The sequence below is a fragment of the Periophthalmus magnuspinnatus genome, chromosome 16, assembly GCF_009829125.3.
Source record: "Periophthalmus magnuspinnatus isolate fPerMag1 chromosome 16, fPerMag1.2.pri, whole genome shotgun sequence".
Taxonomy (NCBI): Eukaryota; Metazoa; Chordata; class Actinopteri; order Gobiiformes; family Gobiidae; genus Periophthalmus; species Periophthalmus magnuspinnatus.
The window spans coordinates 28646047-28663413 of NC_047141.1; the positions used below are offsets into that span (position 1 = coordinate 28646047).

At 37.8% G+C, this 17367-nt stretch overlaps 1 protein-coding gene across 2 annotated transcripts in view; it reads left to right on the top strand.

Moving 5' to 3' along the window:
* Nucleotides 1–17367, top strand: part of myh14 (myosin, heavy chain 14, non-muscle) — a 64064-nt gene that overhangs the window by 2922 nt on the left and 43775 nt on the right. For both annotated transcript variants that reach the window (XM_055227650.1, XM_055227651.1), the window contains exons 2-4: nucleotides 3002–3176; nucleotides 7672–7878; nucleotides 13428–13584. In XM_055227650.1, coding sequence (XP_055083625.1) covers nucleotides 3015–3176; nucleotides 7672–7878; nucleotides 13428–13584 — 526 coding nt within the window. In that variant the 5' untranslated portion in view covers nucleotides 3002–3014. The remainder of the gene's footprint in view (nucleotides 1–3001; nucleotides 3177–7671; nucleotides 7879–13427; nucleotides 13585–17367) is intronic.

Genomic DNA, 17367 nt, shown 5'->3' on the forward strand with positions numbered 1-17367 from the left:
GATCACTATCACCAGCTGCAACTGCAGGGCCCTGAGTGTGACCTGAACAGACAAAATAGAAAAACCTCAGACTTGGGTGCATAGCTGGAATCAAGCCCGATGACATTTTTGACAAGGTTTGGAGACGCCTCATAGTTACCGTAAACACAAACGTCTAACTGTCAATGATTATTGCGTATTTAGAAAGCTGTGTTAGTCAGTGGTAAAAAAAAAATAAAAAAATACTTAGGACAGTAATAGGTGACCCGGTTCAGTCCTGGTTTAGTCATGTTTAGTGAAAGTACTTACGATAGTAGATGTCTGTCTTCATCTGGTTTAGTCATCTTATTTGAATAGATTTGGTCATGGATTAGTGCTGGTTTAGTCATTCTAATTCAGACCTTGTTTCAGGCATAGTTTAGAACATTTGTTAACCCTGATTCGGTTTAGTCCTGGTTTAGATCTTGTTCTGGTTCAGTCCTGGTTTAGTCATGTTTAGTAAAAATATTTATGATTATGAAGTATTTGGTCTGATTTAGTCATGATAACAGATTTGGTCCTGACTTAGTCCTGGTTTAGATCTTGTTAAGACCTTGTTGTAGCCATAGTTTAGAACATTTGTCCTGGTTTAGTGCTTGAAAAAACAAAAACATTGTAATAGTCCTGATTGTTGTAATAGTTTTATTTTGACACCAGATTTGGTCCTGGCTTAGTTCTGGTTTAGATCTTGTTCAGGCCTTGTTTTAGTCAGACCTTGGTATAGTCATAGTTTAGAACATTTGTTAAGGTTTAGTCCTGGGTTAGATCTTATCCTGGTTCAGTCCTGGTTTAGTCCTGTTTACTTGAAGCAACAAAAAACCTTGCAATAGTCTTATTTTGACCTTGATCCTGGTTTAGTCCTGGTTTAGCTCTCGTTAAGACCTTGGTATAGTCATAGTTTAGAAGATTTGTTAAGGCTTAGTCGTGGTTTAGATCTTGTCCTGGTTCAATCTTGGTTTCGTCCTTGAAAAAACAAAATATGTTGTAATAGTCCTGATGAGTAGTCTTATTATGACTGAGCTGATTCATGCATAGTCCTGGTTTAGATCTTGTCTAGACCTGTTATAGTCCTAATTTTTTGTTTGCCCTAATTTTGCTTAGTCCTGATTCAAGTCCTGGCTTAGTCTTGGTTTAGATCTTATCCTGGTTTAGGAATGTTTATAGTTATAATAGTAATAGACCTGGTTTAGTCATCTTGTTCTGAGAGAAACAGTCCTAACTTAGTCCTGATTTCAGACCTGTTTTAGTCCCTGATTAGTCATTTGGTGTTGGTTCTGATTTGGCTTAGTCCTGGTTCTGGTCTTGGTTCGGGTCTTGCCCTAGTTCAGTCTTGGTTCAGTCCTGTTCAGTAAAAATAGTTATGAGAGTAGACCTGGTTTAGTCATCTCTTTAATGTGACAGATTTGGCCCTGACTCAGACCTGGTCGAAGTCCTGGTTTAGTCCTGGTTTAAGAATAGGTTAAATCTTGTCGTAGTTTATTCCTGGTTCACGTCTTCATTCTGACCTCATTTAGTTCTTGAGTTTGTGTTTTTGAATTGGTTATTAATGAATTAATTTAGCTACAGTTTGATGCATTAAATATGATTGTTGTTTTACCTAAATGAATCTATGAATTAATTATTATTTCTCTCTGAACTAGGGCTCCGCTATTAATCAAATTTTAATCGAGGCTTTGTCATTTCTAATCTTCAGTGATATGGTTGTCTCTTTTTAATGGAGAGATCCACAGCCAACCCTCTGTCAGTAGAAGCACGTGGTTTGAAGCATAAATCAGGCTTTGGAGGAGAAATTTGACTATTTTGTATATTAAAATAGTGATTATTAAAAGTGTGTATTACTTAAGTTCAGAAAACCAGCCCCACTATGAAGTACAACATTTTAACTCTTTTATTGGCACTACTTTTTTTGATCAAAGTTTCACTCTCACCCTTCTCCTTCAATTTTTCTGGCCGGTTTAGTCTCTTCTTTCACTTTCTTTGTTCCTCCTCTTGTCGTGTCAGTTTAATCATTCAAGTGATGTCTCCCTCTCTCCCTCCACACCACTGCCTTTCTCTCTATCTTCTACTCGAGTTGTTCTATCTCTCATTTAGGCCGCTGTTCTCTCCTCCTCTCTGAGTTTCGCCTCCTCTTGCTCCTCTTCCTCCTCTTCCTCCTTGTGTGCTGTTACTACTCTCTGTGTGAGTGACTGAAGTGTGCATGTGATGTCTGGACAGATCAGTGTCACTGTGTTATGTTTTCAACCTCATGGGAGAAGTAGTTCACCAAGTCGTCTGAAGTAGAGCTGTCACAGAAGTGAAGGGAGGGACCAGTCATACATTCCTCAAGAGGTTTTAACTAAATACACAATTAAAACAATACATTTTTATTTTTGAATGTATTTAAATTATTTTCAGTAATCACTGATTACCAAATTATTATCTAAAAGATCACATAAGTTTTCTGATTTTGATTTTGATCTTCCCTCTTTAGTAAATTTCCAGATTTGATCTAGAAAAACTCAGTGAACATGATTCTACTTTATATTGGTCTTAGTACATCTCATTATCGTATCATAAATGTGTTCAGCATCTATACATATACCTCTATACCTCTTCACCTCAGTAGTTATACGTAGCCGGAGGATTATACCTATTGTCCATGTTTTGTGTTGTTTGGGGAGACCAGAGTTCCTGGAGTAAACCCATCCAGACACACAGAGAAACATACAAACTCAGAAAGAGGAGGCAAACCCAGAACCTTCTTACTATGAGGCGAGAGTATTAGCCACTCATCCACCATGCCAATGTGGACCTGGTGTGGTCCTGTTCCAGTCTTAGTCATGGCCTAGTCCAGGTTTTGTTCTGGAGTGAAAAATTTGTTGTTGTGTATGAACACATCCTTAGTGTCAGTAGTAGTAGTAGTAGTTGTTACTACTTTTCAAGGACAGATATTTTGTTGACCACCCTAATCTGAGCCTTGTCCCTTTTCTGTTTCTCCTGACAGAGCCGATTCAACAATGTCTTGGTCGTTGTCGGGGGGCGTTGCCAATGATGTCACCCGCTACCTGTCATCAGGGGCGTCACCTACCGACTCCAACTCCGCCTTAACAGCAGCGAGTCAGGCAGACTGGGCGGCCAAGAGGCTGGTGTGGGTGCCATCGGAAAAGCATGGCTTTGAGGTAAGTTCCCGTGGAGAACCCTGTGTCCATGAACTCAGTGACCTCTACAACCAACACTGATCTCACAGTTACACTTACATTCACACAGGCAGGATATCTGGGCAGGGTGAGGTGTCTTGCCCAAGGGCAAAGGCTTTTGTTCTAACTCATGTTCTGACTTTGTCAAAATCTTATTAATTTTCCTAACTGGTCATGGTCCAGATGCTTTATCTATCTTATCTTTATACGTTTGACCTGGTTTGGTCTGAGATTATTCTGGGTTTAGTCCTATCGTAGCCACAGTTTAGTCCTGCTTTAGTCCTGCTTTAGTCCTGCTTTAGTCCTGCTTTAGTCCTGCTTTAGTCCCTGGTTTAGTCCTGTTTTAGTCCTGCTTTAGTTCTACTTTAGTCCTCCTTTAATCTTGCCTTAGTCCTGTTTTAGTCCCTGGTTTGGTCCTGCTTGAGTCCCTGGTTTGGTCCTGCTTGAGTCCCTGGTTTGGTCCTGCTTTAGTCCCTAGTTCAGTCCCTGTTTTTGTCCTGTTTTAGTCCTGTTTTAGTCCTGCTTTAGTTCTGCTTGAGTCCCTGGTTGAGTCCTGCTTTAGTCCCTAGTTCATTCCCTGTTTTAGTCCTGCTTTAGTCCTGCTTTAGTTCCACTTGAGTCCCTGGTTTAGTCCTGTCTTATTTATTTGATTGGGACAATTGCTTGCTAATGAACAGACATGATACAACATGAATGTAAACACACCGCATTATTGCCAAAGGCTAATTTCCATCCGTCCCACGAACTGGGGTCAGGAAAGGGCCAAAATAAAAAGTGCACACTACACTCATTGCACAGTTCCCATCATTGCACCTCCCACTTGAGTCTTGTTTTAGTCCTGCTTGGGTCCCTTGTTTAGTCCTGCTTCAGTCCCTGGTTTAGTCCCTGGTTTAGTCCCTGGTTTAGTCCCTGGTTTAGTCCCTGGTTTAGTCCCTGGTTTAGTCCCTGGTTTAGTCCCTGGTTTAGTCCCTGCTTTAGTTCTGCTTTAGTTCTGCTTTAGTTCTGCTTTAGTCCTGCTTTAGTCCTGCATGAGGGCCTGCTTTAGTCCTGCTTTAGTCCTGCATGAGGGCCTGCTTTAGTCCTGCTTTAGTCCTGCATGAGGGCCTGCTTTAGTCCTGCTTTAGTCCTGCTTTAGTCCTGCTTTAGTCCTGCTTTAGTCCTGCTTTAGTCTTGTTTTAGTCCTGCTTTGGTCCTGTTTTAGTCCTACTTTAGTCCTGTTTTAGTCCTACTTTGGTCCTGCTTTAGTCCTGCTCTAGTCCTGTTTTAGTCCTACTTTAGTCCTGTTTTAGTCCTGTTTTACTCCTACTTTAGTCCTGCTTTAGTCCTGTTTTGGTCGTGCTTTAGTCCTGCTCTAGTCCTGCTTTAGTCCTGCTTGAGTCCTGCTTGAGTCCCTGCTTGAGTCCCTGCTTTAGTCTTCTTTTAGTCCTACTTTAATCCTGTTTTAGTCTTGTTTTAGACCTTAAGTCCTGTTTTAGTCCTTCTTTAGTCCCTGATTGATTCCTGCTTTAGTCCTGCTTGGCTCCTGCTTTAGTCCCTGGTTTAGTCCTGTTTTAGTCCTACTTTAGTTCTGTTTTAGTCCTGCTTGAGTCCTGCTTGAGTTCCTGCTTTAGTCCTGCTTGAGTCCTGCTCTAGTTATGCTGTAGTCCTGTGATCTGTGTACACCTATTTGTCAGTACTTGTAACATTCCTGTCATAACATCACTGTATTAATGGCTGTGTTAATAATTATCTCAGGTATGTCTATTATGTCAGAGGAGTGTCTGGGGTGGGGCAGTCCACGCAGGGCGTCTACTTTACGGCTTATCTTTGTTATCATTTTATTTTCACATTAGGACTCTATATCCCATCTGCTTTCACTGATCTTCACAATAGAGTCTTGTGATGCATTCAGGGCCTGCAGGGATAACGAGTATCACAAGGCTCTTGTCATATTATTGATTTGCTCTGTTCTGGCTGGTCTCTGGTGTAAGGCACAGTGAAAGTTTAAGACAACCCGGATACCACATATAAATACAGATATTGGCCTGTCTTCTCTTTCTGGGCGGGTTTACATTTCTATCAATAAAACAAATGTGTCTATTGTCCATTCATTTGTAATAAGACACTTTCTAGATTTTTATTATCATTATCACAATTTAATACGAATCTTAAAACTTGAAATAATCTGGGATATAGTATAGTTTTGTGTATTTTGTTTGATGTGTTTTTCATTTTACTTAGAAACTTGTTGAAAAAAAAGTAAAAAAAATCATCTCTACCGTATCTATCAGAGACATTTTCTTTAAAGATGTGCTGTGTAACTTTTATGGTGGAGGGTCTGTCACCTGCTTGTTTCCATGGAGATGTAACTGCTTTCCCAGGAATGTTCCACGCTATGGCATTAAATGATCTATCTTCTATTTAATCAATTATACGTGTTAATTGCTTAAATGTTACATTGGAAAACCCTGCATTTTTACTGTGAGTGGCTTGCCTTTTCACAGATCTGACCAGCAAATTAATCTTTTGGTGTCATCTGTTTGTCTGCATGGTGATAGACACATTTAATGCCTTACTGTGGGATATACGTAATAGCATATCCATGGAGACGAGTAGGTGATAGACCCTTTTTCCAAAAGTGACATAGTGCAGTTTTAAGTTTACATTTTTTTGCAGTGAAAACAGTAATGTCTCCACTAACCTACTTTGTTCAAGAATTTCAGTAGTGCAGATTTAGAGAGCTTCCAACAGGAACTTACTCTTGACATTGTTAAGACAAATGCAAACATACTTAAACATACAGATCACTGAAGTCTCGCTGGAACAAAACCATTTGAAAAAGAACAAGAGGAGATGCTGTTAACACACTGCCTGGCCAAAAAAAAAGGTCACACACCCTAATCTTTGGTTGTTCCACCTTTAGCTTTGATTACGGTGCATTCGCTGTGTCATTGTTTCGATTTCGCTTCTGCAACGTCACAAGATTTATTTCCATCCACAGTCATATTAAATTCTCACCCAGATGTTGCATTGATGATGGTCGAGTCTGACCGCTGCACAAAGCCTTCTCCAGCACTTCCCAAAGATTCTCAATGGGGTTAAGGTCTGGACGCTGTGGTGGACAATCTATGTGTGAAAATTATGTCTCCTGCCCCTGATCCACTCTTTCACAATTTGAGCCCGATGAATCCTGGCATTGTCATCTTGGAATATGCCCATGCCATCAGGGAAGAAAAAATCCATTGATGGAATAACCTGGTCATTCAGTATATTCAGCTGACCTCATTCTGCTGAACCTAGACCGGACCAACTGCAGCAACCACAACTTATTTGCTTCGTTAAATCCAGGTGGTGACTTTTTTTTTGGCCCACAGTGTATTACTCGCTCTTACAAACCTGTCGACAACTGCACTGCTAAAATGAGCTGATCTGACTTACATGCAGATTGAAGTTGTCTTGACTTATGTTCATTGCCAATTGGATAAAAAAAAAAAATCTCTATGTGTTGTCAGGTTTATTGTCTTCTGTCATGCATAGCTGAGCAATAAGAGGACAAACTGAACTGTGATTTGGTCTGGTCTGTGATATTGTTGTACAGTGGTTCAAAATCTTCTGTTTAATGCAGCTCTATGTTCAAAAATAGGGTGTCACGTGCATTTAACTAGGGACACACCAATACCGATATACGTATCAAATATCAGTGTGGAAAATTTGCTTTATTGGTCATCAATCACAGCATCAGGTTAACCGATATCATGGAACTGTGGGTCTCAAATTGATGTAACAAGACTATTTACAGGCGCATTTTGGCCTAGAATATCCCATAATGTTTGAATTTTTATTCATGCAAAGCTGTTCAGTAGTTATTTGAAGAGTAAATAACATTGGCATAACTCAGTAGGATCTCTTGTGTAATGAGTTAACTGTGTTTTAAAGAAAGTAAATCAAAAATAAATAACTGCAGTTTTCTGTCCCTACACTGACAATTAAAGTATCGGTATCAGAACTGAAAAAGCTGAATTGGTGCATCCCTGCATTTAACCAGTTAAGTGTGGGCTCTCCAAAAAAGAGATTAGTTAGCTTAGTTAATTCTTAAAGGTGCTTAGTTAACTCTTAAAGGTGCTTAGTTAACTCTTAAAGGCAAATCACAGTTCTACAAGAATCATGATTAAAAAGTCTGTACGCTCTGAGAAAAAAGAAAATTGTTGTTTCCCGTCCCAAGCTCTTGAAACTCTTTCTGAAAGTTCTCATTTTACTGTTTCACGCTGGTTGGAGCAATTCTGTACTGTCCTACATTCATGGCTCGATTACTCACAAATTCCTGTCTTCACCTACCCCCTATCCCCACCCAGTTCTCTGTTCTTACTTATTAAAATGATTCAGACTCTTATAAGCATTAAAGCTAACCTAAAATTAAAACCAATTCTATATATAATGTTTAGAACGCACATATGTATAATTATTTGGTTAATATGATGTTTTCTTTTTCTTCTCACAGTCGGCCAGTATTAAAGAGGAGCGAGGTGATGAGGTGGAGGTGGAGTTGACAGACACACAGAAGTTGGTGACTCTGTCCAGAGAAGAGGTGCAGCGCATGAACCCCCCACGCTTCAGTAAAGTGGAGGACATGGCCGACCTCACCTGCCTCAACGAAGCTTCAGTGTTGCACAACTTGAGAGAGAGATACTACTCTGGTCTAATATACGTAAGTGTGCGTTCATTTAAAGGTGCAGTGTGTAACTTTTCTGCTACCTGCTTGTGTCCACAGAGATGTTATTCTTTGCCTTCATGGTGAACAATATATTTAAGGTATCTATGTAGCAATTATTAAATTACAGGATTTTTATGGCTCAAAAATGCTTTAAAAAACATGCATTCTAACTGAGCAAGCTTGCCTTTCCACAGAGCTGACCTGTAACATGGCCCGGTGGTGTCTCCTGCTTGTCTCCATGGAGATTGATGAGCTCAGTGCCATACTGTGGAACATCTTCATGGAGACAAGCAGGTGGCAGACCCTCCTCCAGAAAAGTTACATGGTGCACTTTTACATATGTGCAAAATATTGAATATTGATGACCTGGTTCATTTCTGGATGTAGTCCTTGCTTTAGATACTCAATGGTCTCAGTTCATTTTTCGTCTGGGTTATGTATGTCCTTGTTTATCAGGTTTAATTTGGGTTAGTCTTTGATTTTATTTAGTCCTAGTTTTGTCCTCGGTCATCTTCAGTCCTGGTTTAGTCCTGGTTTAGTTATGGTTTAGTTCTGGTGTAGTCCTGGTTTAGTCTTGGTTTAGTACTGGTTTAGAGTCCTGGTGTAGTCTGGTGTAGTCTTGATTTGGCCCTAGTTTAGTCCTGGTTTAGTCTTGGTTTAGGTCTGATTTAGTCCTGGTTTAGTCCTGGTTTTGTCCTGGTTTAGTTCTGATTTAGTTCTGGTTTATTCCTGGTGTAGTCCTGGTGTAATCCTGGTTTACTCTTGGTTTAGTCCTAGATTAGTCCTGGTTTAGTTCTGGTTTAGTCTTGGTTTAGTCCTGGTTTAGAGTCCTGGTGTAGTCTGGTGTAGTCCTGATTTGGCCCTAGTTTAGTCCTGGTTTAGTCTTGGCTTAGGTCTGATTTAGTCCTGGTTTAGTCCTGGTTTTGTCCTGGTTTAGTTCTGATTTAGTTCTGGTTTATTCCTGGTGTAGTCCTGGTGTAATCCTGGTTTACTTTTGGTTTAGTCCTACATTAGTCCTGGTTTAGTTCTGGTTTAGTCTTGGTTTAGTCCTGGTTTAGAGTCCTGGTGTAGTCTGGTGTAGTCCTGATTTGGCCCTAGTTTAGTCCTGGTTTAGTCTTGGCTTAGGTCTGATTTAGTCCTGGTTTAGTCCTGGTTTTGTTCTGGTTTAGTTCTGGTTTATTCCTGGTTTAGTCGTGGTGTAGTCCTGGTGTAATCCTGGTTTACTGTTGGATTAGTCCTGGTTTAGTCTTTTTCAATCTGGTTTAGGAGCATTAACATTTGAGAGAAGACTGAGATATGAACTTCCAGTCTAATAGTAGTTTCCAGTTTTTACTCAAATGGCCACAGGATATTTAGATCTGTGCAGATATTACCTAAATAACTGCTTTGCTAATTGGCGCTATTCCAACATTAATTGCATTCCGCCGATTTCCGCCTTCATAAATGCAGTTAACCTTTCACGTTGGCACCAAACACGACAGCATCCACTGTGTAACTGATCCAGGCCCTAGTGTCGGTTTACGAGCTGTTCAGTGCAGTGGAAATGGGGGCTGTGTTTAGTTTCTGCTCCTGGAGTGGTCTAAAGAACGCAACAGAGCCAAGATTAAGGCGTACCACGAGGCAAACTACTCTATTGTTATGTGACGTTAGCTTATATGGTTCATAGTAGGGCTAAAACAAGAAATTGGATTAAGTGAGTGCGACTAAATTACTTTTTAATTGACAATAATGTAATAAAGTATAATTATCCGAAATATAAACAGACTTTAAACGTGCCAAAGGGTTGGATTGGGAACGTACTGAAGTTAAGGTATTAAAGAATAGAACAGAACAAGGTATTTTCTTTTGATAAAGAGTTCTCATATGTGTCCAAAGAAAGTTAAAAGGCAGTGTGACCAGAAATGAATGACTAAAGCTTAAACCTGCCACGATAACACATTTTTCCATAAATGTAAATATTGAAAGTACTTTATGCCCCTAATTAAGATTTAAATAATGCAAGATAATCCCACTGAATCATTTTTAAATAGGCTGTTCCATCAAATAAATGGCAGAATGTACCAATTATTAGTCATAAAAGGGAGTTATTCACCCCTCCACAGCTCAAATCTTATCGTGTTACAGCTAAAATACCAAAAATGTTCACATTTTTGCAAAGAAAAAGTTCTGCTACTACTTCTACTATTATGACTACTACTGCTAATAATAATAACAATACAATTAAAACATGCAAATTAACAAAAACATCATTAACTACTAAAATAATGATCAGTCTGTATGTTCAACTCCTAAGTAGCTCGTGTAAATTGCGCCAAAGGTAAAACAGAGATGAGCAGAATTGTTCAAATAGTTTCAGGCAGCTCTTCGCAATTTGAGATAAGATAATATAAACCATTTGTTATTCATTACTTTCGCTATGTGGGAAATGACACGTTTTTTTAAGTGCTTAAATGTGCTTTAAAATGCTTTTAAAAAAAACTTGGAAAACAGAACTATGTCATTTTAAACGGTTTGCAGTGGATCAATCATGCGTCACTTACCTTTTTTGCATTCAGAACATCCTAATTATTCACCACAATGAGTTTATAAGCACTTTTTCTCAACATTCAGAGACCAGAGCGGAGTTTTATAGTCACGGTAATACTAACAACTAGCATGCTAACTGTGTACTTTTCGATTCTCAGATGGTAAGTCACTTTCTAATTGGCTCTGTGCACAGTAACATGCTATAGCTAGATTGCTGTATCTCAAATCTTATGGCAACTTGTATTAAAAGCGCAAAAAAAATAAATAAACAACCTATTAAAATTTGAATTTATTACTACATTTAAAAACAACTGGGTAGTCTTTATTTTAATTAAGTAATACTTCATCCACCCGCTGCTCCCTGTCCCCTGCCTTATCTCTAAATGTTTCTTCATTATAGCGTGGAGATAAAACTGGACAGGAAATAGTGACGCTAACAGTGACCGTGTCACCGGGCGTTGTTGTGCACAGAGTCAAGAGCTGCTGATATGATAAATCTAGACTGGGGCAAGACAAAATTAGGTCAAATATATGTAAAAAAAAAACCCAAAAAAATCAGGTACAGGCTCTTTAAGAATAAACAATATTTAAACTAGTTTATTCCTCTGACACAATAACCCTAAAACACATTTATCCCAAAATATTCTAAAGGTACAATATTGTTAAAACTTGAGCTGCAGTAGATAGAAAGAAATTAAACAGTGAACAGTTAGTTTGTGTCTATAATGAGTCATAGAAGTTATTTATTCAACCTTGTGCAGCTCAAATCTTGACGTAAATCACTCGTCTACATAGTCTGTACTTTCACAGATACAGCTCAAGATCACACTAAAGCTTTTAGTATCGATACTTCGCTTAAATGAGTATCTGATTTTTGATACTTTTGACAACCCTTATGTGTAAAACTGGACTAGCAGCTTCTTATGGATCTAATATTGTTTGTCACGGTTGGACAGGCGATGTGAAATTAGGTTGAGGTTCATATAAGGAGAATAGTGTAATGACGTGTAATAATACTGTATCAAAAATAGAAATCTTTCAAACGTATTAGTATTTTGAAAGTAAACTTACCCCCGTGCTTATCAGACATGGGCAAGGCAGCTTCACTTGTTGACTCTGCCCTGTAATCTAACCTCATATTAACATAGATGTCAATCAAATCAGTACCAAGAATAATCACAATTTGAATGATTAAAGGTCCTATATTACACAAAATTGACTCTTTTGAGCTTCAAACCGTGTTATAATGTTGTTACCTTCTCAAAAACCTACCCGGAGTTGTGTTTTGTTTCATTCACACATGTTTTTGAGTGATTCTTTATCAGTCTGTCTACATCTAAATACTCTGTTCCACCTTGTGATGTCATGAAGTGGTAGTTAACAGCTACATTTTACCTTTTGTTTAGTCGACATTGGAATTTCCAGGGCTGAAACTAACCAAATGATTCTAGTGAAGGTGTGTGGAGTTTAAAAACACAGTGGAGCACTTCCTGTATTGCCACATGATGACATCACAAGGTGGAACAGAGTGTTTTCAGTTTGAGAGAAGAACTCAGCCTAAATATACAAGGTTTGTGTGTTAAACAGGTGTGAATGAAACAAAAAAAAAACAACTCCAGGTCTGTTTGTGATGAGGAAGCAACAGTATAACACAGAAAATAGTGTAAAATGGGCTCTTTAAAATGAGCAAATACACTGAAATTAAATTGAGAATATAATGTCGTCTTCACTCAGCTGTCCTGTCTCCTCAGGGTCTTAATGTGTATAAAACCTGTTAATCGTGTAGTTTATATGCGAGTCTTGTGTTAGTTTAGCAGTTCATAGTTCAGTCTTCTCTTAATGCTAATGCTCTTTTGATGGTTCTGGTAAAAATGTGTTTTGCGAAATGAGTTATATTGAATTTTAATAATAATTCACCAATACTGGTTACACAAATAACATTTCTTTTCACAAACTCAGCCCTACCCTCTACGTCTTTGAATGATAGACACATATAATTAGAACTAGGGTTGACAAAAGTATCGATACCCAAACACTAACTGATACTATGATACTAAAACTGGTACTGAAACTAGATATTCACCACAGTAATCACATAAATAAAACAAAACATTGCCTTTAGAGTGATTTCTATGAGAACTACTATAAGCCCTTGATATAATATAAAAGAAAGTACAGTCCTAGTGTTTTGTATTGGAAATCTCTGTGTATTGTCTAATGAAAGAGTATCATTATGTTATTGTGCATTAAGTCTTTTCCTTTGTATCAAAATCAATATGGCAGAACTGGAACTACTGGAAGAGCTTTAGAAAGATCTAGACCACATCATAACGTTATTACATAAGGAACTATTGTTTTGTGTTACAATTTACAGTGTTTTATTATCACTATGGTATCAAAATTGGGGTTGAGTTTTACTATCTCTAAACATAGTACTTAAATTATTATTATTATTATTATTATTATTATTACTACTACTATTTATTTATTTTTATTTTTATTTATTTATTTTTTTCATTTTTCCCCTAGTTGAAGGGTATCACATGCTCAAACTAAAAAGATGATATCCTTACTATAGAAATACATTATAAAAGAAAACTTCACAGCAATATTTCTTTGTTCCCAATATACAACTGTTGTTTAAATTAACCTATAGAGAAAAAAATATCGGCCTAAGCTGTTAATTTCCTTAAATTTCCGTATCAGTGCATCCATAGTTAAAATTTGATAACTTGGTGCCACACACGCAATTAAATAATCTGGTAACGTAGTTGTATACACACATCTGTACCTGTTTTCAATGTTTTATATGGACTTATATACTTACTTATACTATACTTTCTTACTTATTTACGCCATATTTGTTTTTTGCATTGTATTTTGAACAGGGCGCCCATGAAAATTAGAGTCTAAGTGCTCATTGATTTAAACATTTTGCTTAGTATGAAAAAATAGAACAAACGTTGATAAACACTTAACTAATTTGTGTTTTGTTCTTATTTTTTGTGTATTTTCAGACATATTCAGGCCTCTTCTGCGTGGTAATAAACCCGTACAAGAACCTTCCAATCTACACAGAGTCCATAGTAGAGATGTACCGAGGGAAGAAACGCCACGAGATGCCTCCACACATTTACGCCATATCAGAGGCCGCCTATAGGAGCATGCTGCAAGGTAACAGCCCTATCTCAAACCACTGACCCGCAGCCATATAAGGCTTAAACTCACCTGCTATCACAAATTATCCTGTGATCTTTGGTCGCAGTTTGAGGGCGTGCTGTCACCACAATTATATAAAAAAGAAACAACCTGAAGAGGAGATATGTTTAGCTAAATAGTCAGTTTTTAATGCAAGACCTGCTGTTTAAAGGGCACATATTACAGTATTTTCTGATCTTTTATAATGTTGTTTTCTCATCACAAACACACCTGGAGTTGTGTTTTGTTACATTCATACAAGTTTAACACGCAAACTCTGCATATTCTCAAACAGAAAACACTCCGCCCCACCTTGTGATGTCATGCGGTAATACAGAAAGTGTTGCACTGTGCTTTTAAACTCCACACACCTTCACTAGAATCATTAGGATGATGTCAGCCCTGGGATTTCCTATCTCTACTGCACTAAAGTTAAAAGGTAGATAAGTACGTGATAGGTGTTTGCTTGAAAACTACCACTTCATGACATCACAAGGTGGAACAGATCATTTTGAGCTTTGGAGATGTGACTGACTGACAATAAAGCGTTGTGTGAATGAAAAAAACAACTCCAGGCATGTTTTTGAGACGGTAACAACATTATAACATGCTTTAAACCTCAAGAGTCACTTTTAAAGATAGGACCTTTAAGTTAAAAAACATATTTGTAACTTTTGAAGTCCATAGTAGGCTTGTTCACTCAAAAAAAATGAAATGTTGTCCCTATTTAAATGTTACGTCACTGTTATATTCTGTTCTCTTCTGTCAACTTATATATTTTAAACAGACCGTCTTAAAGTCTAAATTATTTGGCTTAATATAAAATAATTCCATGGAAAAAGATGACATTATATATTCAAAATGATCTGCTGTTATCATTCATTCATTGCTCAAACTACCTCTTTTTCTTTTGATTACTTAACTACTACTAAGTACTTAACCATTCATATGCCTAAAGATTCAGTTCTTGCGCCCTCTGCTGAGATTTTGTGTCCATTGGTTTCAGAATGCCTTAGCGATTAACGATTTGAGATGAAATGATATATATTTCAAATGGTAAAAAGTCCCTAAAATGTTGCATATTACAGGAAGATGAAACTCAATAGTCAATTTCGCGCCAGATACGGCTTTGAGGTTTTGTCCAAGAGACTTAATTTCAAGATCTACTACAGGAAATCCCAAGGTTAAAGTAGGAAAGAAATATGAATAGAGTTATTGTGACGTATTTCTTTGTGATTCATGTTTTAAAATCCACTGCGGATTAGTTGAGTGGCTTTGCTCCAGATTTTGTGTGTCAGAACAGATTTTTGTCAATTACACCATTTTTGTAACAGATTAGAGCAAACATTTAATTAAAAATGGATTAAATCTCTCAGTCCTAGGTTTAAGTATGTGCATTAGTTTAAAAATCCCCAAATATAATACATTATATAATAGGGGGACCTTTAAAAAAAACAACAAAAAAACAGACTGTGTGGGAGAATTCCAGGTGTGGCTGCACTTTGTTCATACATGGAAATCTGATGATATCATCCGTCTGTTGATTTTGATAATCCCTTTAGTCATCGCAAATATATTACAGGTATTTTCACTGTCTACAACCGTCAACTGGTTTATAACAAGTACGGTAAATCATTCAATTTGGACTTTTTTTAAAGAAGACAATGCGCTTTTGGGTGCTTCATAGTTATAATCTATACTTGTGGATCTTTATGTTATATTTATTTATTTACATGCAGCCATGGCAACGGAGTGATTGGCTGCTCACACGGATGGCACACTGAGCATTTCTTTAAACTTTTTTTTGTTTTTTGAGCTCAGTTTTACCGTCATATCATGGGATTTTTGCCAACTAAGAAATGCAGCATGTACAGTTAAGAGGACAGAATTAAAGGACCAGTGGATTGTGTGAAATTAGCTATTTGTTTTTCCTGTATGCATGGAGACCATCTAAGAAGCTAACGAGCTAGCTATGGCCCTCTGAGATTTTTTACATCAAATGTGGTAGATGACATTCCAGGAAAAAGTCTTCAAGGGAATCTCATCACCGAGTAAAAATGAGGCTTAGGAGACACTTTCCTGTTGTGTGAGTTCATGTGGCTCTCCCTGGAGACTGGCTGTGATGCTGCAGGACACAGAGGCAAACACTTTTGTCCTGAGGGCTGTTACTCACCTCAAACTACCCTGACACAGGATTTGATGACTCTACCATGTTTTTTTTTTTCCTCATTTGTTCCAAAATCATTAATCACCGATTAAGAAAATAACATTGTAATTGTAATTGTGAGTAATTACAGAGCTGGAGGTGTGTATTGTGGTGTTAATGGGGATTGATCGTAGCAAGGATGCCTTGAATACAGGAAATAAACATTACTCTAAGAAATATGAGTCACTCTAAATACTATTAACTTAAAGAATTGAAGGGAAACAATTATAACATGGTTTAAAAAGTCCATTTTGTACATTATATCTCAGAGCTGATTGAGCAATGCGTGTTGATGTTAATGATAACACTATGACTGTGCAACCACAGACGGCTGTATTCTGTGTTCTGTATTCTCCACCCCTGACCGCATGGCTCTGAGCGGTTGTAGGTGTGACTGCACTGATTCAACCTGTAGAACCAGTGCAAATTCTTGCACTGTGAATGTGTGGGAATCAGAGCCACTTTAAACATGGTTCAAAACAATGGGACAGTCCTGGAGAGAGGAGCCCAGAGTGACCTGTTCAGTCAGAGGCCTGTGATTTGCTTTTTATGTAATTATATAGAATGAGCTGTGTCTGAGGCAAAGCAGACGTGAGTGCAGCTCTGTAGTGGGCTGGGGCTGCTGGTGCCATATGTAAAATACTCTTTCATTTTTGACATAGACTTTTCAAAATTTCCAATATGAAGAGTTAAAAAGCAGTGGCTAAGTAGCTATGGGATAAATAGGCTATTAAGTATATTCAAGATTGCCAACTCACAATGCATTATTATATACTAAAAAAACTCCTAAAAATACTTTTTAAAAAATGAAATCTTTAATGCCGTAGGAGTATACAAAAAGAAGGTGATGGTAATGGTTTTTAATATCTTTTAATAACTTTATAAGAGGAAACACCATTATTTCCTCATCAGCAATCAAACATTTTGCTGGGAGATTTCCACTTATGACCTCATTCAGAAGGCTTTTATTTGTATAGCGCAAATCATACACAAAGTAATTCACACAAAGTAATTCTTTACAGCGCAAGAAGGGTGTGTTATAATCGCATGCAATAAAAATAATTAAAGGGAAGAGTGCAGTCACACAGTAGAGGCCTGTCTCACGTCTTCATCAAAACTGTTCAGGTTGTAGCTGCGTAAAACTGAAACGCTGATTCTCCATGTTTAGTCCTGACTCTGGGCACCAGCAGGAGGCCGGTCCCTGAGGTCGTCAGAGTGTGAGATGGTTCATATGGCACTAACATATGGGACATTTTGGTGCTAGACCATGGAGAGACTTGTACACTAACAGGGCTATTTAACATGTTCTATAATTAAACCAAAACTGAACCAAAATATGTCCATCCACTGTGTTGTCTCTATAGCTCCATAGGCAATTAATTAGGTTATAATTTTGTCAACGATTTTGCGTCTTTTTAACTGAGGGAGTCCACAGCCAGTCCTCTGTCAGTAAAAGTGTGTGGTTTGGAGCGGAGTTCTTTAACAGAAGAAATCTTTTAAATAATATCCCAGTTCTACCTATAGCCCTCGTCAAACTTTTATTACATTCACAA